The sequence below is a fragment of the Anthonomus grandis genome, chromosome 11 (assembly GCF_022605725.1).
Source record: "Anthonomus grandis grandis chromosome 11, icAntGran1.3, whole genome shotgun sequence".
Classification (NCBI taxonomy): domain Eukaryota; kingdom Metazoa; phylum Arthropoda; class Insecta; order Coleoptera; family Curculionidae; genus Anthonomus; species Anthonomus grandis.
The window spans coordinates 25,237,258-25,259,576 of NC_065556.1; the positions used below are offsets into that span (position 1 = coordinate 25,237,258).

The window sequence follows — 22,319 nt, forward strand, 5'->3', positions numbered from 1 at the left end:
AAAACCTACTCTAAGTTCTAGTTATATTGTTTAATGTGGATTTTGCGTAGTTATTTAAATAATCGAACTTAAAAGTCGAACAAAATTTACCGGCCGGCTAGCTAAATGACGTTTTAAAAGTGGGTTTATTATTATTGTGTGTTTCTTGGCTTTCTTGCTTAAAATGGCTTTCTTACTTAAAATGGTGATAATAATATATTGCTTTATAGCTTAATATACATAGGGAGAAATATGAAAAATTGTTGGAGGTATTTGTCTCCCTACTTGTAAACAATATGTGGTAAGTAAGTAGTTTAAGTCAGGGTTAGGAGTTGTAGTAGCCGGTAGTAGGTAAGTTTATATAATATTTGTACATTTTTAGCATGCCAAGTCCATGCTGTGTCCCTGGATGCAAATCCAATTACAAAACTTCATTAGATGCAGGCGAGGGAGCAGAATCGGTGTTTGGTTTTTCTAAAGATGAGCAAATTAAAGGTAAATGGCTGAAAGCAATTCCTAGAGACAACTGGACTCCTACTAAGCATTCTGTTGTTTGTGGTAAGCATTTTGCCTCCACTGACATCATTCGGGAGGATATTTATCTTTTGCCAAATGGCACAATAACAAAAATACCTACTAAAACTCGATTAGTTCCTTCAGCAGTTCCTCAAATTTTTCAAAATTTACCTGGATATCTTTCAAAAAAGGTTTCTCCCCCTCGAAAGAGTCCAGAAGAAAGAAATAAAGAACATAAGCATCGTCTTGAATTCAAAAATCTTAAATTTGAACAATCAGATCTTATTACAAATTTTCATATGATAATAAATAATTATCTTAAAAAAATGAATATTTCGGAGTTGTGGAATGTAAAAATACTAAAAATAGTTGATAATTTAAAAATATGTTTTTACACCTTAAATTTGACTAATACTTGTTTAAATATCGCTAATCAAGTCATAGTAGAAAGCGACATGAATGTAAAAGTGTTTATAAATAGGAATGAACTGACCCATATTGACCTGAAATGGATTTTATCTTTTGAATTGACACTAAATAGGTAGTCTCAGCTAGAGAATTTGTTGTCTAGATATAAATCTCCTAGCTGTGAACCTCAAGAATCACTTAGCGATATTCTTAAAAAAAGGGTAAATTGCTTAAAGAGAGGCATTATTTTAATTAATAATAATTGTAATTTGGAATCACCCTGGGAGTTAGCCAATTATTATAATAATGAGGACTCGAATGAGGACGTATCTGAGACAACCAACAATCTTTGTAACAGGCTTTTACTTTTAATTGATCAAATAAATCTCCTGTCAAAGCATAAACGTTATTCACCATCAACCATTGTGATGTCTTTTATGTTATATACTTCCTCGCCTTGCACTATATGCTATGCTTGCTTGATATATATTGCTATATATGCTTTGATCTGCCCTGTATACTGGCTATTTTGTGTTTAAAATCACCCAATCTCATACTTATTTCTGTAAGTGTTTTTGACGACATTTTTGATGATACTTAACTTTCAATTTAAAACAATCATTGTTTCAGATTTATTATGTACCACACTGTATAATATGTAATAATTCAGGCTTTGCATGTTAATTTACAATTTAACACTTTGTATCCACCATTTATTTACCATATGTAGAATTATTATTTGAAAAAAGCCAAAAAAAATATTTGATCAATAATAAGTAAACATCCAGAGGGAAATATTTTTTGTTGTATAAATTGGGATATAATCTTAATATTATAAAAATAAAGTTAAAAAATCATATCAAATCTATTTTCCAATGAATAGCATAATGCCCTCAACAAAACGGGCATTTCTGTTAGTAAAAAAACTTAAAATCATTGCCGAGTCTTGTTAAATACGTCTATTAAATCGATCCGGAAGCATAAGCGGTTCGCGGTGTTGACTTGCGATGTTCGCGGCTAGAATAAAGATGGCTGTGGCTGTTTATATAAAATATATTTATATATGGTCAATAAATAATAATTTTTTATTTTAATAAAAGGTTTAATTTTTGACTTAAGATCTGAGACGTAACATTTAAAAGGTACTTATTTCATAAAATTGCAAATGGCGGTTATTATCATTAGCATTAAATTCTTACTTTACTTCTTCTTTTTTTTTACTATATTGCTTAGACAAGCAAAAACATTTAAGCTAAAAGAGAAAATTCAATGGTAATTCCATTAAACCTTAGAATTTTCAGCAAAGATAAAGCTACGTTTTTTTTCAGGCAAAAATAATAATAGCGGCAACACTGTGTGCATATCTGCATTAGTGTTTCCTCATATGACTCTTATAGGACGATCAGCTGACTCGTGTCATTTGTCACATGTCAATTGTGTCATTCTTCTGTATTGTCTATATTACAATATTATTCTTCATACACAAGTCTTTTGAATCGGTTTTAGTTAACTTTAGTGTGGAGGCCCAGAAAATTGGAAATCGTCCTGTCTCAAAACATCATTAATTAATATAAGTCTACGAGTGTCTTATTTATACTGTTGCTAAATTTATCATAAAGCAATATGTCGATGTATCCCAGCTTAGAAGATATGAAGATGGATCAAATGAGCAGGGCCCAAATTCAGGTACAATTTAATGCATATGATTCATCCTCTCTTGAAATTCCTCAACCACAATAACAATTAAATTATTTAAATAAAGCCCCTTTTATTGCCTACAGAATGAATTATTAGAATAGATTGTCCTTATGACGTTAATTTTTTTATTTATTGCACAAGTATTTTTAATTGTTATTAAACTGATAAAACTATTTCATCTTTATCATTTAGAATTGTTTATTAAATATCAAGTTGGTATTTTAACAGTACAGTATATTTTAAAAATTAACAATAATCTAAAGAGGAAGGATAGGGTATTTTATGAAAAAAATTAAGATTTTTTACAAAGCTATGCTGTTAATAGGACTATTTAGTAAATAGGTTGTTTCGCAAAAGCGAATATGGAAAAGTACCTCGTTTGAAGCTGTATAAGAGGTCACATGTAAAGAAAAAAGGTATTATAGATTGTTAAGAATACCATTCAGAACTTTAAATAAATGCAAAGCAAACATCAAAGAACTACCTTCAGCTTGATAATGAGTTAATACTCTAATAGGACATGGTCATGGAGCAAGTTAAAAACCATGCCTAACTTTATAGGAGCATAATTATTTGCTAAACCTAATGAACTTGCGCTGAACACTTTCGATAGACACAAGAAAATGAGGTTACCAAATTATTTTGGAGAATTCAAGAAGACTTAGTTAAGTGAATATATAGTGTTTTCTATAATAATGGGTGAATGCCAACACATTATTAAAGTCTTTGCAAGATTTTTTGATTAATCAACTGAGCTTATTACCTGTATTTATAGTATTTTCGAAATAAAGGTAGTAGACAGGAAAACTTGGGTCCTAAAAAACACCCAAATACTTGTCTGAGTCAAGTTGCTGCAAGGGGATACCATGAATAACATTTTAAAACTTAAACTTTATAAACCCACTTTTCTCAATACCTAATGACATTTAATTCAATTTACATCAGGAAAACACCAAACTCATCCTGAGAGGAGGAAGAGGAGGAGGAGCGAACATATATTTCAATAATTGTAGTAGCTCTAAGGGACATCTTGTTGGCCTGGCTAAATTTACATGAGGTGTCAAACCCACCTAAGACATTGGAAAACTTAGCATTCTTGTAAAATACAGATGAAAAGTGGGTGGCCAAGAGGTTTGCAATAGAAATACCAATATCAGGTCTCGAATCATGAAGGACCATCTCATTTGGAATGGTGTAGAAATGGCCTCGATTAAGATGCAATTTCACAAACTTCCAAAAGGATTTGCTCTCATTTTGTATTGTAATTTTGGCTCTTTCAGTATAATGTCTGTAGCAATTCCTAGATGGTGAACGACATTGTGAGGAGGTGAATTCTGAAAAATCAGTAGTTATTCTTAATTGTCTGCACTTTCTGTGTGCTATTTTTTTATAAATAACTAGATTATTCAGTTCAGTTCAGTAAAACCATGAGGGGTAGTGTTTTAGGATAGACACATTGATTCAAATAATCATGAACAGTTCTCATTAACAATTATAGACAGACAATTGCAAGTAGAAAAGTAGTTATTTATATAAAATCTGGTTGATTAAAGTTATAAGAATATTGTACTGGAAGTTCTAAGTAATTGGCTTTACTAATTTAGTAGTGGCAGCTCCAGAGTAGTGTGATGGAATAAATAGTAGTAAAGCAAAGGTCAAGAATTGTTCTATGATCATTAACCACTGCATTGAGCTGCATTTAACCTAGAAAAGTAAATTTCACATAAAAGGTTTTCTTTATCAGATATCACAGGGCTTAATCCACATTGATCGTGACCATGTGTGAAAGTGTATATATTTCATAAAAAGTGAATTAAGATGGTAAAGTACCCTCATAAGTATATTATTATTTCCAAAAGTATAGTATTTAGTCATATAGTTCCCTTAAAGATTGTATGTTTAGATACATTAGTATCAAAATAGACAACAGGGAGAGAATTCTACTATATACAGTATGCATGAGTCACACATCGAGTAGCAAAGTAACGGGCTCATATTAATATTCTTTTCTCTGGTAACCTGATAAGTTGCAAATCCATAATAACTAATTTTACTCTATCTGTTATATATAATAAGAAGTTATAGTCCTTTAGGGGTCAGTATTGAAAAGTGTGGTTAAGAATCCCTACATAGTTCATGCATTCATATAAATCTCCTTGTAAAATGATATTTTGAAATCTATTAAAAGACCCAGGTCATGTTACAAAGGTTATTTTATCCCTTTATATAAAAAATATAATATTTCTTCTTCATGTCTTCAAATCTCAGAAGAAAAATAAGGTTTCATGATATTTATTTTTTAAATTTACCATGCATAATGTAAAATATTTAAAAAATAGTGTGTGTATCATTAGTGTGTCACAAGTGTGTTTAATATATCGTCAACTGGATTACTTTGAAATACCAGTTGATCCTTGTCCTTTTCTAAACAATCACTAATTTCAAACTTGTGTGAAACCAACAATTAATATACTAATTAAAGTACCATATTTATCTCTTAGCTAACTTACATACTTTTTTCATAAAATGTGTTTGTTTTTTCTTTTTGACAAATAAATGATTTTGTTGTTATTGTTAATTTTATTTTATTGGCAACAAAGTCATTACTACAAGACAAAGCAGAGTAAAGAAAAGAGGGTACACACTACATGTTCATTATCACAAGTAAAAGAATATGAACTAAATCAAGAGTATGAGTAAGTAAATGGAAATCTTTATATTAAGTTCCCCTCTGAAGGAAGATTTATTCACTAGAATATCCTACTGCTTCCATTTTCTTTTCAGAATTTGCATATTATTAAAATAACTATCCGAATCAGTTTGAAAATAGTGCGGATTTTTTTAGATACTTTTGTACTGAAGATACTATAATGACAAGATGTAGAAAAAAATTACAGGATGCTGATCAACAATGAACACTAATTCTTTTCTGTGTATGAATATATTCTGAACCTTATAACTATATGTTTAAGTAAAAGTATCAATAGTTTTAACATGTAGCTGTTCTTTGAAGTATTCTATGTATGAAGCCGCATATACTGTTTGATCTTGATAGGACATTTATATAGTAATTCCAACTTAAAATAACTAGAAGTGAAAATGAGCACTTGCACCACTCTTCTATTTAAATTCTTACACACTTTAAAACTTTTACATTATCCTTACTTATATTTTACTAATAATTTATTATTAACGCAGCTGGGAAATGACATTAACAAACCTCCACCATACAATCCGGGCACCTACAATGCAGGTGCCACCTCTGTTGACATTGGTGGTGTTTATCCATCCCTTGGAAACTATATGGGGTTGGAACTCAGTGAAGAAATCATTAAAGAAAATATGCCCGAGTACAGCCATACTGTTTCAATTTATCAACAGGTAGTCCACAATTCGGGAGGAAATTCAATATAAAACTTGTGTGTTAATTTCAGTTATCGGTTGGATCCTCTGGTCCCAACAACATGATTGCTCCACTATCAGGACAGTCTCTGGGGCTCCACAGAGCACAAGTTACTAACGGAATCCGGGAAGTTACTCTTTGTAAAGATGCCGATGGAAAAGTAAACATTTAAAAGGAATATCAACTTTCATTATAAAATTTACAATAATTTTAGGTGGGTGTTAGAGTAAAAGAAATCAACAATGGCATATTCATCGCTCTGGTGGTCGAAAAGTCTCCGGCTGCACTTGCCGGTCTGAGATTCGGAGATCAAATTTTACAAATTAACGGCACAAACGTGGCAGGCATGTCCATGGAGAAAGTGCACAACTTGTTTAAAAAAAGCCCCGTAAATGGCATTAAAGTTGTCTTGAGAGACAGACCGTTTGAGAGGACTTTAACACTACACAAAGACAGTACCGGATGTCTAGGATTCCAGTTTAAAAATGGCAGAATTTCGACTATTATTAAAGATTCCTCGGCTGCTAGGAATGGGGTATTGATTGACCATCAGTTACTGGAAGTGGAAGGCCAGAATGTAGTTGGATTGAAAGATAAACAGGTCAAGGAAATCATTGCGAACGCTGGGAATGTTGTTACTATTACAGTCATACCGAGTTTTATGTATGATCACATGGTGAAGAAGTGAGTATCAATAAGTTCAATTTTAAGTTTTTGTTTTGAGAAAAATATATTTTATTTCAATTATATGAATATTACTGTATAAAAAAAGTTCGTAAAAACCTTTACAATTATATGTACGTGTTTGGACGTATCTTAAGTTTTTTATGGTGCATAACTTAAATGTTTACGGTAATGAACATAATTTAAAGACGTAATTTAGTTGTAATCCACCTAATTACAAAGACAGTATCTGTTGAACGTCATAGATAAATAGTTTTATCTCGAAATAATTAAGGATTAGTGATAAATGTATTTTCCCTTTTATTTATGTTTTTTGAACACATAAGTTCCCAATCATTTGTTTGTTTACTTACCTTTCATTAAATCTTTTGTATACATTTATTTAAGTCCTTCCGAAAAAAAAATGATTTCATAAAATTGGCTTAAGACCCATTTATAATTAACCTTTTTTGCATTTTTTTAAATAATCATTAGTCCAATTTCTAAAAAGATTCCTTTAACTTGCTCTCCATTTATTAGAGACACATCGACGTGTTTAAGGCTGAACGACACAAACGCCAAATTACAAATTTTTCAGGAGACACAAAAAAACGTGTAACATTCGTATTTTTTGTTCTTAATTTTTTTTTGTCTTAAGTTGATAAGTAAAGCTGTAATCTTAAAAATTAGGATTTTTTGGCGTTTATGCCAAACGTTATTGACTTATGGTGTTTATGCCAAAATGAAATAGTCGCTTGTGCCAAAACATGTCTGTTAGTGGGTGTGTAAATTGGCGCTTATCTGGAGATGTGCCAAATCAATTTTTTAACGCAAATATATTTTTTTTTTTTGGTTTTTATGCCAATTAAAAACACAAATTACTTTTGAATATAATTTATAAAAGAACATTGTTGTATCATAAAATACATAATTATTTAAAAAAATTGTAACATAATTACAAGTATTTCTTATAAAAAATTAAAAAAAAAACAGTTTTTTTAGAAAATAATTTGGTTTATATACATACATAGTTTAATAATAATAATACTCGTATTTTACAACGGACTAGTTAAAAAAAAAACAAATTCTTAAAATATAAAAACAAATTTTTTTTCCTATACATTAAGTAGAAAAATTGATTAGCTATTAGATATTATGTACGTTAATAATAAATGAATGGATGACATTGATGATGAATAGGATGAATATTTAATCTTATTCATCATCAATGTCAGTCTCATTAAGTACATCAGGTACTGATCCAGAACATTTTAAGGTTAAATACTCTGAGTGATACTCAGGCCTTATAACTAACTCAGTGCAGAGTTTTTTTAAATCATTATATTTTTTTAAATTAATTGGTATTTCCTCCTTATAGGCTGCCTTAAGAATACCTGATTTTAATTTCAAAAAGACTAGTTCTTCTTTGTTTTCTTTAAAAGAGTAAAAAACCCTAGCATTATAATCATTTTTAGAAAAAACTGCTTTTTTAATTTCCGATATTTTTAGTTTACTTGCTTTTTCAAAATTAATGCTTTTAAAGTCCAGAAAATCTGAGAATTTTTGCTTGATTATTATATATAAGGTTCTGGATTAATTCTGGCATTACGAATAATAGTGGGCCATTCAGATGGCGCTTGTACTATTTTATTTTTTATATTCTTTTCAATGACTGCATGTATTGAATCTACAGGCATGTAGGTGTAGCCTGCAATTAAATAAGTAACAGACACTTCTTCGACGGTAATAGAATGATTTAAAAAATATCAATTGTCAAAAGCAATTGTCGCAGTACATTGATATTTTTTTATATTTAGCAGTGCTATCTACGTATTTTAAATAGTGTAACATGTTTGAGCAAATTTCGTTACTACCCCTTTTTGCATCTTTTTCTTCCCATAAGTAACAATAGCCTTTTTTTGTAGTCGATTCATAAACAGACAAGTTATAAACTGCATATTTTCGGGAAAAACCTAACAGCATATTATCCCCATGAGGAGTAGCTAATACCCTCTGGAGATCAAAACTTACTACTAAATATGAGTTTTTTTCTCCTGACATTTTTTGTTCCTCTAGGAAAGTTTGCTTAATTGTATCCTTTTCCTCGATATGCTCCTTATAATTTTTGGTCTCTGCTTCAGTCTTTAACTCCTCGCTTAGATTCTTAAATCTCTCGCATTTTAGGCATTTATCTTTTTTTGGGAATTCCAATGTTGTAATTTTCTTTAAACAAATTCAAAAATTTTCCCTTTTTTAAAAACTGGCGATTATTTTTTTGTTCAGTAAAAACATACATTTTGTAAAGGTTATTATAGCTTTTTATATCAGCAGGAAGATATGTTTTTGAAGATGAACTTCGGCAATAATGCGAGGGCACCGCTGACAAAGAATTAACAAATTCCTTAAAGTGTTGAACAAGTTCGGTTTTAGTCTTGTTAGACGGTACATGGATTCCTCGCTGATCAGGCTGTGGAAAATTTTCATACTCCTTATTATTTAAAACAGTTCTAATCGCACGGTCACAGATAAAGTTGCAAGTAAAAACTGCCTGCAAACGCGTGTTGGTATACTATTTTTTAGTATACTATATTCCACTGTCATTTTTCTATTTTTTAAATTACGCCGTCTCTTAGTTGAACAAACCGAAGTACAATCACTAATAAATCGTTTCTGCTTGTCACTACTTGCCAAGCCCCAAAAAAAAATCAAATATAGATTTTCTTTCTTCTTCAGAAAATAAAATACAATCATTTTTGCAGCTTTTTTTATTTCTGCACGGGTTTTCCTTCATTTTTTTTGTCACAAATTAATTTTCCTGAAGTGCTTAAGTATTTCAATCCCAAATCTTTTTGTTTCTTGCGTTCCTCTCGTTTGCTGACTGAGTTCTTCTTAATCTTTATTGAAATAGCTGGATCGCCTTCATTTATTTCTTTCTGAAAGTCACTGCTATTTTCTTTATCATTTTCGTCTGGAAAATATCGGACTCTTCTTTTCTTATTAGGTTTTTCAAAGTCTTCTGCTTCATTTTCGGAACTGCTCGTATTTCCTCAATTTCATAGTCTTCATCAGAATCTGTAGTAAAATCAGTCTCAATTCTGGCACTGGTTGTGGCATTAATATTGCTTAAACTGTTTATACTAGGTATAGTATCACTTAAACAGTAAGAAAGTCTAATGGAAAGTCCAAGATATCTAACTCGTTATGAAATATCATTTCAGAAGGACTTTGATAACTAGTTTCCGCTCTGGCATTTTTTTCCACAAGAACTTTTGGGCTTGGTCCCAAACTATTTATAATTTCATTGGTGTTTTCCAAAATTATCACATCCTCTTTCAAAGCTGCGTCGAGGGGACAAACTTCATCGAGGACCTCTACCAGCATGCTATTATCCAATTCAACATTTGGCAACTAGCATCAGGATCATCTTCTTTATTGTTTTTTGCAAGTTTTAAAAGCTTTTGTGTTCTTGAAAATACCGAAAACTTCCAGGGCAAACCTTTTAAGGCGAAAAAAAGCATTAAATCATTTGCATTGAATAGCATAGGTGTAATGTCGCTTGTGCCAAACAAAAAGTACTGCATGCAAATTGGCATAAACGCCACATTTTTAAAATCAGATTTGGGTGATTAGGCAGATATAATTGTTATTATAATTAGATTTATCTACTAGTCTGTCAAATCCTTTTGTTTAAAAAACAATTTAAATCTACCTTTAGCTCACAAAAACTGCCGATAAACACGCACGCAGGCACCTGTGTAAAGCTTATGACCGTCTGGCGCTTATGCCAAACAAAAGTGGGTGGGGGGGAACTCTTGTCGTTTGTGCAAATTTTAAAAGCATTTCACAACTAAACGGATTTTTTGTGGCATAAGTCTCAAACGTTATTAGATGCGGAATAAATGCCGCTTTAATTTGATGTAAATAACCGATTTTTGAATTTTTGGCGCTTGTGCCGTTCTGCCTTGAACACGTCGACATATTGCATTCGTGACTTATGCAGAATTTCATTGTATTGTTTTCACTTTCTTTAAATTAATAAAATTACAACCATCCATTTTACTATTCAATTGGACCTGAAGGTAAAGCCGAAAGTTCTTAAAATATAAAATTTAGTTTTTCGAAGTTCAATATTCCTTAAAATTGGTAAAAACAGAACGAATTAAAACCAAGTAAAAATACGCTGATAATTTGGTATAATAAAATGACAATTATGCCTTATTATACAAATTTTAACCCCATATTGCTACATAGAGACGTTTTTTTTAAATTTGTAACTATACTAAAATATAATTTTCTTTCAGGATGGCCGGATCTCTTCTAAAAGGCTTGATGGACCATTCCATTCCCTCTCTATAAACTCTTCCACAAACTATATTTTACAGCATATGTGACCTTTTAAAGTGCCATGTATTTCACAATTTTCCAGCACACCATATTTAAAATATATATCACGGTAGTGCAATACTTATTTTAACCTTTTACTTTTTAAGTGAATTTGTTTCCTGTGTTTTTTCCAAAGATGTTAATAGAACTAACGTTCGTTTTTATACAGACTGATGATTAGTATCTCTAAATGCATTTATACGTGTTAGTTTGTTTTCTCTTTTTAGTTGCAACCCATAACAGTAACGGCAATACAATAATTGACAAAATCTCTTAATTGGGTGCGACTGCTATATTTGTTTAACTATATACATATATGTATCTTTATAGAATTATATATTCGTTACTATGTTAGCTGTTAGAGATATCTCGTATAGGTATAAATATTTTTATAGGATTACCATATTATTTTATTTATATAATCACTGATTCATATTTATTATTAATCAATAAACGTTTTCAAAATCTTGCGTATTTGTTATGTATGAACAAAAAAGTCGTTTATTGCATACAAACGATTGCGAAATAATGTAAGAAATATGCAGGTTGACTACGTTAGGAGCAGCAACATAGATGTTGAAAGTTGCTAGACATTCAGCACTTTTTATAATAATTTCTAATATATTATAATATGCAACATTAACACTGTAATATTCCCGTTTATCCAACGTATTCAAAACAAGGTAATACGTGGTTAATTTCTTCGAAAGAATATATTAAGATGTATTTGACTCTAGAGATATCAGACAATTTTATCAAGTTCAGTATAGATCTGACAATAGAGACACATTACCGGAGCTTATAAATGTTCTCTTAATAAAACCTAATCCCCTATTAATGATGAAAGGATAATTCGGGAGGACGCTTTGACCGTATGATGACTTTGTGATTAATACTTTTAATGAGGGCGGTAGGCCATTAGCAGTATTCCTCGACTGGTCAAAGGCATTTGACAGGGTTGCATATTTTTCTTCATAAATTAGAGGAAATAGGTATTAGAGCAAAAATTAAAATACTTCTTTAAATCTGTCCTTTAAGTCATATCTCACTGATCGTAAGAAGTAGTACTATATCTCGTAGGACAGCATCATCCTGCTTACTTTTGTAAAGGATCTATTGATCGTCCTAAAACTTTGCAAAAGAAAGAATACTATCCTGATTTTATGAACTTTGACTGTTTGGGTTTTAACAACTATTTGACATCACTGTATTGAGACACTGTCACAGATTTACAGAATATTCTGTAAAAATAAGTATTCTGTAAATCTGTGACACTGTTCTGAGCAAATATACCTGAAACCACTGAATACTTTTATGAATAGTGCTAAACTTTGACATTCTGTAGCTTAAACATCTCTATTTCAACGGTCTTAGGGTATGTTTTTTTGTATTCTTTCACCCTCTAAAATATTATTAAGAGGTCTTTTTGAGAAAAATGGACTACTTTTTTGAATTAAACTTTCCTAGATATTTTAGTCTTGAGTTAAAGCAGGACAGTGTATGGAAAAAGTCCGCACATAAACTTTATATGGAGTCTAGATCTAGAGTTGATTATGCAAAGTCTTCTGAACTAAGATGTAATAGAGTAATTGATAGACTATTTAAATCACACCGAAAATAATGTGTCTTTTGTTCAAAAAATATAGAGGTAACACCGAAAACTTTTTAAAATAATAAAATCAGAAGAAGATGTTATATCTATGAACTGTGGAGGGATCTTGAAGTTATTTTTTTAATCAAAAACATTCATTTAGAGACCATTAGTACTCAGCTACAGCTTCCAAAGCTTTGCAAATGCTTAGTTCTGTTTAGTATTTCGAGCATGTAAAGATTTTTCCCCTAAGACGCTAATTCTGAGACCCCACTTGAGGGTGACTGGTTTGGTCGCCGTTTTACAATGTACGAATCTGTTCAAAATAGATTTGTAAAATATGTAGACACGAGATTAGGTATTCATGTAAACTTAGAACCATTATCTTCCAGAAGAAAAATGCATGACCTTTGTTTCACTTTTAAAATCTTGAATGGTTCTGTGAGTTGTCCATCTCTACTTAGTAATATTAGTCTTAAATTCCCTCAGGAAACCTGACCTACAAAATTAAATATTATCATACAAATTATGACTTTAATATGCCATTAATAAGATCATTGATCGTTTTGACCTGATGTACATGATCCTTTCCAAGGTTCACTGTAAGTTTTTAAGAAGAAATGTTAGATATAGAATAGACTGTAGTTTTTATTAAGTTTTGTTTGTGTATAGTTTATGGGTTTATATTATTATTTTATTTATGTTTTTATGCTCTTGCCCTCAGATAACAGTGTAATTACTTGCACATACTTGAACGTGTGATAAGATTAAGACTTTGTATTTTAATGGGGATGTATATTTATATCTCTGTAAGAACAGTATTGTATATTGTCAATTACAGTATAAAATATTGTCATTAGCAATATAGCCGCAAAAGGTTCAGTTTGAAATTTGCCTGATAAACAAAGTCTTATTTCGCATATGACTTTAAATACTTAGGGATGCATTTCGCATGGCAAATTCGTATCAATTTTTTTAAATAAAAACGTTAGAGCTTTACTGTAAGTTCTACGAATTAAGACATGTTTAGTGTACGAATTGTAACGCATCTTTGGCTAAGGCTATTATAATGCAGTAAAAGATGAGCAAATGTGAGTCGATGCCAAATATTTTAACATTCCACAAACGACACTGAAATCACCAAATTTTACGTCAATCTTCATTGTTGCGGATAGAAAAAAAAAGCAAAAATCATCAACCACATTAAGAAAACCGCAAAATCGAGGATGTACTTCTTGTTGAAATTCTGTTAGGAAGATGGTGTATGAACTAACAGTTACGTTAAAAAAAAATCATAATTTTAATCCTTTAGTAAAATCGCTAAATATGATTGGCTGCAGTCGTTTCTATCTCGTTATCATTCGCCTTTTATATAAAAACCTGAAGATGTATCTGTTACTCGACCACTGAGTATGAACAAAAATGTTATAAGTAATTATTAACCTTCTTGGAATGGGCTTGCAGAGTGGCTTAGCTATTTTTCTGCGCTAGTACATAAATGTTGGCTCGGTACGTAAAAAAAAACTTTAATTCACTATAACTTTAAAACGAACAAAGATATCATCGTTCGGTTTTTACAACTTTTTTGCAAATTTTATCTACTTTTTAAAGATTCTGTCAGAATTATATTTCTAGCTATTTTATTAGAACTATAGAGCAGTATTATTGAGATCGGACATTTAAAACAGCTACATTGACCATACAAACAAATTTTGAATTGCTAAAATCGAATAATTGGTTTAGAATTTACACCGATTTTAATACCTTCGCCTGCCGCTACTATCATTCGCAGGCTACTGAGCCTTAAAGCAAAATGATAGAGAATTTTCTAGGCATTCTAACAATATTATAAAAAGTATAGGTTGATATATGTACGTTTTTCTTTTTTAATTACTCCATCTAGCCGTGAAATACGAAATTTGAAAGTAATTTTTAGAGTTTTCTAATGGTCACTTTTATAATAATTTAAAGGAAATACTGCAGCTTACCTCGCTTATTAATATGTATTGCAAGACCAACCTGAAACTTTGAAAATTTTCTGTTAGTAAATTAGTATAGGTCTGTATCAACAGACTGAATCAGTGCAAAGCAGTACTGTTGACTCAGTATCTACTTTCTAAAATGACGCGATAGCATCCCTATGACATACCACCCAAAAACTTTTATCATAGCCAACAGATTGCTGATTAGCCTGCAATTTGTTCATGTTTATTCCTTCGCCACTTTTATGAATTATATCTAAATAAATTCCAGATATAAACAACAGGCCAGACTTTAAGATTTGGTTAAAAACAAGGTTAAAATAATATAGACCAGGGAACCATATTTATGTAGTATTAAATTATTTATCAGTTAACGCTGGACAAATCTTGCATAATGTCAATTAACCCAGTAGCCCTATATACATCAAATAAATATAAATAAAATCATATAATGCAAATAAATAAAAAAAGTTTGATATAAAGACTAAAAATTTGACTAAATTATGAAATTTTTATTCTATAAGTAAGCAGCTGGTCGAAGCCTATGTAACAGTCGCTTAGTATGTGCAATTTGTAGTAGTAAAACCCTATAAAATTCAAAAACTATTATCAAATATTAACATTTATTTAGTTATTACCTCTTCTTAAGTTTACGGGCAACTCAATCTTCTTGTTTTTTCTAGTGAATGAAAATTTCCTAAAAATCACCTCTTTTTCCATCTGCAGCACCAAAAACCAAAACTCCTCCTTTTGTTTATTGAATTTCTTACTATAAACGTTCATTTTTGCGGATCCCTCCCTCATTAAATCTATTGTAAGTAAAAATTCTCCCTCTCTATTTCCTCTTACATTAATATTGCCACTATTATCAACGTCTACCTCCAACCTAGAACTATCACCTATATTTATGACAGTTGTTTCAATGGTTATCGCCGGTAAATCATTAATCACTTTCATAATATCACCGCTCGCTTTTGAACCGAGTATATCCTGGAAAATCTTGGCAAAATCTCTGGAAATATTTTTATCACTACTCATAGCAGATTTAATCAAAGGAATGCTTATATCCGAAGAGCCTAAAAGTCTACACAACTTATTCTTAATTTCCCTCAAATTGCCATGGTTAACGTATGGGAGCATTATGAGGCTTGATTTATCGATAGTGTAGCCTTGAATGAGCATTTGGCTGAAATAGGCTAATTTTAAAGTGCAATCCAGCCAGTTTCTACCCGCAGCCAAATTCATCATAGCCTAGAAAAAGCGTGGGTTCAAAAATTTCATTATTTTAAAAAAAAATTGCTTACATGGATGATACGGATGATCTGATCCAGAACGGATTTTAAATCGAGAACGTATTCTTGATTGGGTAAAACGCAGTCTAATAAGTAACATTTGATCATTAGCAAAACTTTCAAGCAAGGAGAGTCGAAGGGAAAGTTGGTTTTTACATCCAATTCCTTTGCGAGTTCTCTGAAAGAAAAATGGCACAATAATAAATTAATTAATTGTATTTTTAATCAGTAGTTTTATATGGCAAAAATGAAGAAAAGGTAATAGAACAAAATTGACATAACAATATCTGTTCGCTATCATGTTTTACCTTACGAGAAACAAATAAGAATTATAATATTGTAAGGTATTAAGTGAGTAGTGAAAGTTGCATAAAGAACTCTAAGAATCAGTCTTGTTATTTACACTTTATTTGATCAAAAAATTTATCTTGATAGCACAGTAAATATTTTAGGGGCAGTATAAATTAGGCATCTTTGGCAAGCTGTTTGCTTAGTTAGTATTTGTGTAATTTAATGAATTATGAGTGCCATTTATTGACCCTTTTCTGGTACATCGACGTGCTTGTAGCACGTAAATTAAACTACAATCTGGGATTTCTATTGTATTTTTCTGTGCCTTTAATTATTGTTATAGGGTCTACCCAATGATAGATCTTTCTTCTTTGATCTTTGTCACTAACCTCACAACAGCTCTTATGTAAATTTGATTTAGCTGCAAAACAGTGAAAAACCGCTTAGCTTTATTCAACATTACCTTTAAAGTGTATTATTGGGTGACTAAAAGAAGACTTTCTTTTTAAAAAAAAATTATATATATAATAGTGTTTACATTGTACAAAGTTGAGCAATCATTCCCATAAAGTAATGAGAGAAATTAAAAGGACTGACATATTTGGTCATAGTAAAATAATCATCTTTAAAAAAAAACAGAAATATGCATTTGTTCCAAGAATATACATATAAAGAATATCAGCTAAATATATAGTTTCATACAATAACAGTTAGTCAAACTTTTCATTTCCGGTTAAACCGAAAACAAGCTTTCAAGCTTTAGTGGAGATAAATAGGATACCTAATATACCATGTACATAAGAGGTACCTAAAAAATTGGGAGGGTAATTGAATGGTTTCTGTATAGGGACATATTGAAGAATACCATTTTGCCTTTGCCACAAATCCCTTTTAAAAGAACCGAACATTCCTTTAATGGATCACGTTTCCTGGATCTTCATCCCGTATACAATTTATTTTGAAATTTCTTAAGTAACAAAAACTGATGTTTCATTTAAAAAATTAGGGTCATTAATGGATGGCAAGATCCAATTTTGTTTGAAATTTCAGTTATACAAACTCGCGGTAACGTGAACTTACGATTTTATGAACAACTCATTAATGTGAACACCAATATTTTTCTATGTTAATTCTATAGTGTGAACAAACCCATATTTCGATAATGTGAATTTTAAGAAATCTTTAAAAATCCTGTGTAGACTTGTCTAGGCTTGTTAGTGGATATTGGGTTTACGCATTTGAAACGTTGTTTGGTCATTTAGTTGATGTTTATTAGATAAGAGAGTGTCGCATCTTGCGCAGTGGCCTTTTAAAATGGTTAAAATTAATAAGAAGTGTTTAAGTCTTTATGAGAAATCAAAAATTTTGAAAGAACACAAAAATGGTATGAGTGTTACTGCACTGGCAAAGAAATATCAAATAGCAAAATCAACTATTTGTGCAATTAAAAATAAAGAAGAAAAAAATCTTAAAGTTGTTGGAGAGAGTTTAAGACCTAATAAAATAAATAGTGCAGAAAACCCCAAGATGGAAACTTTGCTGTATAAATGGTTTACCAAACAGCGTGAACGAAATTTGCCACTTACGGGTGATATGCTTAAAGAAAAGGCTCTAGATTTACATAGAAAATTAAAACTCAATGATAAATTTAATGCAAGCGATGGATGGCTTCAAAAATTTAAATGGCGATATGGTATAAGGCTGCTTAAAATTGCAGGTGAAAAGTTGTCCTCGCAGCCTCACCTTGTAAATCCCTTTATTGAAGGCTTAAGAAAATAGATGAAGCAGCTTAATCTTAGTGAAGATCAAATTTATAATGCAGATGAGACGAGTTTATATTGGAAGTTATTGCCAGATAAAACCTATGTTGCAATTTTTCAAAAAAACGGCGCCTGATCTAAAAATAGCTAAACAAAAAATAACACTTTTGGGGTGCACAAATGCTACAGGATCACACGCCTTTAGTACTAGGAAAAGCAAAATCACCCAGATGTTTTAAAGGATTTGATAATCCAGTCATCTATAAAAGCACTAAAAATGCCTGGATGACGCAGGAAATTTTCAAATTGGTTTTTTAAGCATTTTGTTCCAGAAATAAGTGAAAGTGCTTTTTAATTTTTTTAAGACTAAATTGGGTTTTTAGGTTAAATGTTTACAAAGCAAAAACCTTCCTTTAAAAGCCGTTCTCCTGTTAGACAATGCCCCTTCGCATCCACCGGTAGAAGAATTAAGAACTTCTGATGGACACATTTTTGCTGTCTACATGCCCCCAAATGTTACACCATTAATTCAACCATTAGACCAAAATGTTTGGGAATAACCAAACTATTTTACAGAAAAGGCCTATTAATTAAGTTCAATTGTATCAAATGATCAAGGAGTAGCTGAGGCCCTAAAAGTTATAACTTTAAGAGATGCTATTATGCAATTGCATAGGGCCTGGCAAAAAATAGAGCCTTCAGTAATTTCAAAATGTTGGAATAATATTTTGGGAATATATTTGGAGGGGGATGACCTACCTTTAGCTCGACTAAAAGAGATGTGGGAAAATGATGTTAGAGCAGCTGCAGTTAATGAAACCATTACATTACTTCAAACAATTGAACAGGTATTATTTAGTGCTAGTTACTCCTTTTAATTTTCGATTTTTGGAAATTAAAAGAAGAAAGTCTGTAATAGATATGATTGTTTTTAGATTGATTATAATCCCAAAGACATTGAGGAATGGAATACAGACGCAGTGGAGGAAAATCTCGATAGCAATGATTCAGAAGATAGCGACTGCGAGATATTAACTTTTGAAGAAAAAAAAGTTACGCATTTGGAGGTTCTTGCAACCTTGAAAATTGTCACACAATGGACCAATCAAAACTATGTCGACATAAAGGACATTATTACACTAAAAGGTTTAGAAGAAAAGGTTGTAGCTTTATACCTGTCGCAAAAAAAGTGCAAACAAAAATTACATCTTTTTTTAAATAAAACTTTTGTAAAACTGTAATAAATAAATGTATAAATAAATACAAACATAAATAAAGTACAATGTAGTTCCCTTTTATTTTAATTTTAGCTATTTTTAATATAATCTCCATAATGTGAACATTTCAGTAATGCGAACTAAGTCGAAATTGAGTTCACATTAACGCGAGCCTACTGTATTAGTAAAATGAATATATTAGTGTAAGTCCTGGAAAAAATATTAAAAATGTAGATATTGGCAAAGGATGTTATACAAATACACTTTTGAAAAATGCAGTACATTTGTAGTATGACGAATAAATCATTCGAAAAAAAAAGGAAAATTCATGAGTGTAAATACATCTATCTAGCGAATAAATGTGTCAAAAAGGTTTAAATATTCCTATCAACGAAACAAATTGCTTGAAAAAGAAATTGTACTTAAAAAGAAAAGAAAATAATGAAACTTTCATATGTATTAAAATCACCGACAGTTTATCAAATTCCCTAAGAGTAATAAAAATTGATTTTTATTTACAAAATAAGGGTAATGAATAGATGGTGCTTAATGAATAAATATTCTAAAAAACAAATTCTTCTTAATTTGGTGACATTTCCATTAGTTCATTAGTTTTACATATTACACATGTTAATATAATGCAATAAAATATATTAAAGTAATCGCCTAAATAAGAAAGAAGTAAGTAACATTATAGTCATAACAATGTTATTGATGGTAACAATAAATATTTTGATGTTAAAGGTTTAATGAATAAATCATCAGAGAAACTAAAAAGACAAACAATAGGAAAATAATATTTTTTTCTGATTAATGCATGATTGTGTTTAATATATTCATGCAAATTTATTAAATAAAATATGTATTAAAAAAATTATTCAAACTTATGTAGCGTCTTAAACATAAATATAATGTCATACCCAACTCCCTTAATCGCTTTTTAAATCTTATGTTTACGAATTTTGATATAGACCGTTTAATACTGAATTTCATTAACTAATAACGTAAAATTAAGCGTAAAGTGAACGTAAAAGTATTTTCCCATTTTATTACGCATATTTGAGATCTATCAAAAAAGTAATTTTTATCCTGGTCTGTTAAAGAAATTTCTCATGTTATTCTAGGGATCTAATACATCTGAGGAATTGAATTTTTATGACGTCCAGACGGTTAAGTATATTTTTTTAAGGTTTTTACCGTAATTTTCTACGTCATCTAGATATCTGACGTAATTTTTGATCAGCCAAGGATAGAAATGTTTCAGGCCTTCGAGATAGTTTTTTTTAAATATATTTTTACTGTTTATTTTTTATTTGTCTTCAGTTAAATGCCATTTAAAACTTGACTAGAAATAATTTTTTTCGTTGATTACGATAAATCTTAATCTAACCAGAGCTTTGTATCAAAGACTGCCTTGTCGAACTTAGGAGTAAAAAATTGTAGACTGTAATAAAACCAAAACCATATCCACCAAAAACCAATTGATTTTTAATGTATTCTTCAACGAATAGAATCTACTTACTTATTAATATTATCTTCATTATGCCTCACTGGGAAAAGCCTATACTCCTCCACTTGACAGATAAGTATCAAAAGATCTTCAACAGAATTATTCGGTTGCATATTTTCACTTAAAAAGTACATAGTTTTGTAAGAAAGATAGTACTGGCACCCCAACATGCCCAAAAAGGATGCCTCATAAACATTCTTCATCTCCTGTAAAAAACTCTAATAAAAAACCCTATATTTCCCAATCAGTTCTCGATATTTCTCACATCACTTGTAGGCATAACAATACAATCGTGCTGCTGTAAAGTATCTATTACAGAGTCCGCTAGGTCGCTAATATAATCAATGGGATCTTGATTGGATTCCATTTGGTAGTAACTAGGGTTGGCCAACAATCTTTTGAAGAAAAAGGTTGACTCTATAAACTCTACCAGTTGAGCTTTGCTCAGAATGTTCCCATTCGCCACTTCGGCGTTAACGTGGTCCGGTAAGGATTCCAGAAGGTTTGACTCTACTGGGAATGGCTCAAACAAAAACTTCCTGAAATAAAAGAGTTGAGATTATTTATGATAAAACTTGTGGAAAGAGAGTAAGTAATTATTATTATTATGTAGTTTAAGTCAGCTTAGCTAAACAGCTAATTTCGGGTTGGTGAATCATGCATCTAAGATGGCGTATGTCGTATCAAATTAAGTTTTTATAACTTCTTTTATAATGTTCACTAATTTAACTTACTTTACCGCCTTAAAAGTATAGAACTTAAAAATGTTTCATTGGACCTCGTCAACGGGTTATACAGGGTTATCCGAATTAAGTGTCCACCATTGGTAACTTTGTTATTAGTAAAAGTACAAAGTTATTTAAATTAGCAAACTAGTAGCTTTTTTAACGCTGGTAAAAAATGAGAAGTGAAAAATTTATTTAGAATCGTATTTTTTTAGTTTTTCATTAAAATAACATTTTTTTTAACTGGAATACCTCTGTATATTATATTTTTTTCTGTTGAAACATCAAATTTTAAACAAAAAAGTCTATAATGACTTTTCGAGGCGTGTAGCTAAAAATTAACTAAGTCAATTCATTCTAGATTTTGAGAAAACTCCGATTAAAGAAACTATGGTGGAACCAACAGTGAAACTGAATGACATATCAACTGACTATCCAGTTGTTATCCATTATACCTGAAAGTTACCAAAATGTACTGGCCGCTATTCATATTTTCTTTTGTCAAAATCCAACAACAGTTACTTTGAATTTTCAGGGTAGTTAGCTCTATGTATTTTCGGCAGGCAGTAAAGGAAAGGAGTGAAGGGATTCATGGGAATGAGTTTTCTTTCGGAGATGGAAAAATAATCAAGGGTCAACTGGCTTTGTTTAAGAGTAACTTTAATAGGGCTATAAACTTATTCATAGAGTTGTTAGATAGGTTGCAAAAATTATTGGAATTTAGGAACTGAGTAACCTTAGATAAATAATCTGGTTTGTTCATTATAACAATACAGTTTCCCTTGTCGGCTTTTGTTAAAACTAAACAATCTTTGGCCATCTTATTTTTCTTTATTTTTTTTTTTTTTTAAATAAGATGGCCTAAGATTGTTTAGTTTTAACAAAAGCCGACAAGGGAAAC

At 30.7% G+C, this 22,319-nt stretch overlaps 2 protein-coding genes across 2 annotated transcripts in view; one reads left to right on the top strand and one right to left on the bottom strand.

Moving 5' to 3' along the window:
- Positions 1-2,346: 2,346 nt before the first annotated feature.
- On the top strand, positions 2,347-11,516 carry LOC126741978 (syntenin-1-like). The gene is made up of 5 exons (XM_050448482.1): positions 2,347-2,589; positions 5,800-5,982; positions 6,036-6,164; positions 6,219-6,688; positions 10,969-11,516. Exons 1-5 carry the CDS (start codon positions 2,527-2,529, stop codon positions 11,021-11,023), a joined length of 900 nt encoding a protein of 299 aa, XP_050304439.1. The 5' UTR covers positions 2,347-2,526; the 3' UTR covers positions 11,024-11,516.
- A 3,433-nt stretch (positions 11,517-14,949) lies between these two features.
- Positions 14,950-22,319, bottom strand: part of LOC126741976 (activating signal cointegrator 1 complex subunit 3) — a 37,853-nt gene continuing 30,483 nt past the window's right edge. The window contains exons 26-30 of the mRNA XM_050448480.1: positions 20,959-21,232; positions 20,706-20,899; positions 15,928-16,093; positions 15,262-15,874; positions 14,950-15,210 (exon numbers count right to left, since the gene is read on the bottom strand). Of these exons, the coding sequence (XP_050304437.1) occupies positions 15,125-15,210; positions 15,262-15,874; positions 15,928-16,093; positions 20,706-20,899; positions 20,959-21,232 (1,333 nt within the window). The 3' untranslated portion in view covers positions 14,950-15,124. The remainder of the gene's footprint in view (positions 15,211-15,261; positions 15,875-15,927; positions 16,094-20,705; positions 20,900-20,958; positions 21,233-22,319) is intronic.

What these genes read in the sequence shown, in the direction of transcription:
- LOC126741978 (XM_050448482.1), top strand. Translation starts at nt 2,527, where the DNA reads ATGTCGATGTATCCCAGCTTAGAAGATATGAAGATGGATCAAATGAGC. An exon ending in CTGTTTCAATTTATCAACAG is followed by an intron (nt 5,983 to 6,035) that starts GTAGTCCACAAT and finishes TGTTAATTTCAG; the next exon opens with TTATCGGTTGGATCCTCTGG. An exon ending in GTAAAGATGCCGATGGAAAA is followed by an intron (nt 6,165 to 6,218) that starts GTAAACATTTAA and finishes CAATAATTTTAG; the next exon opens with GTGGGTGTTAGAGTAAAAGA.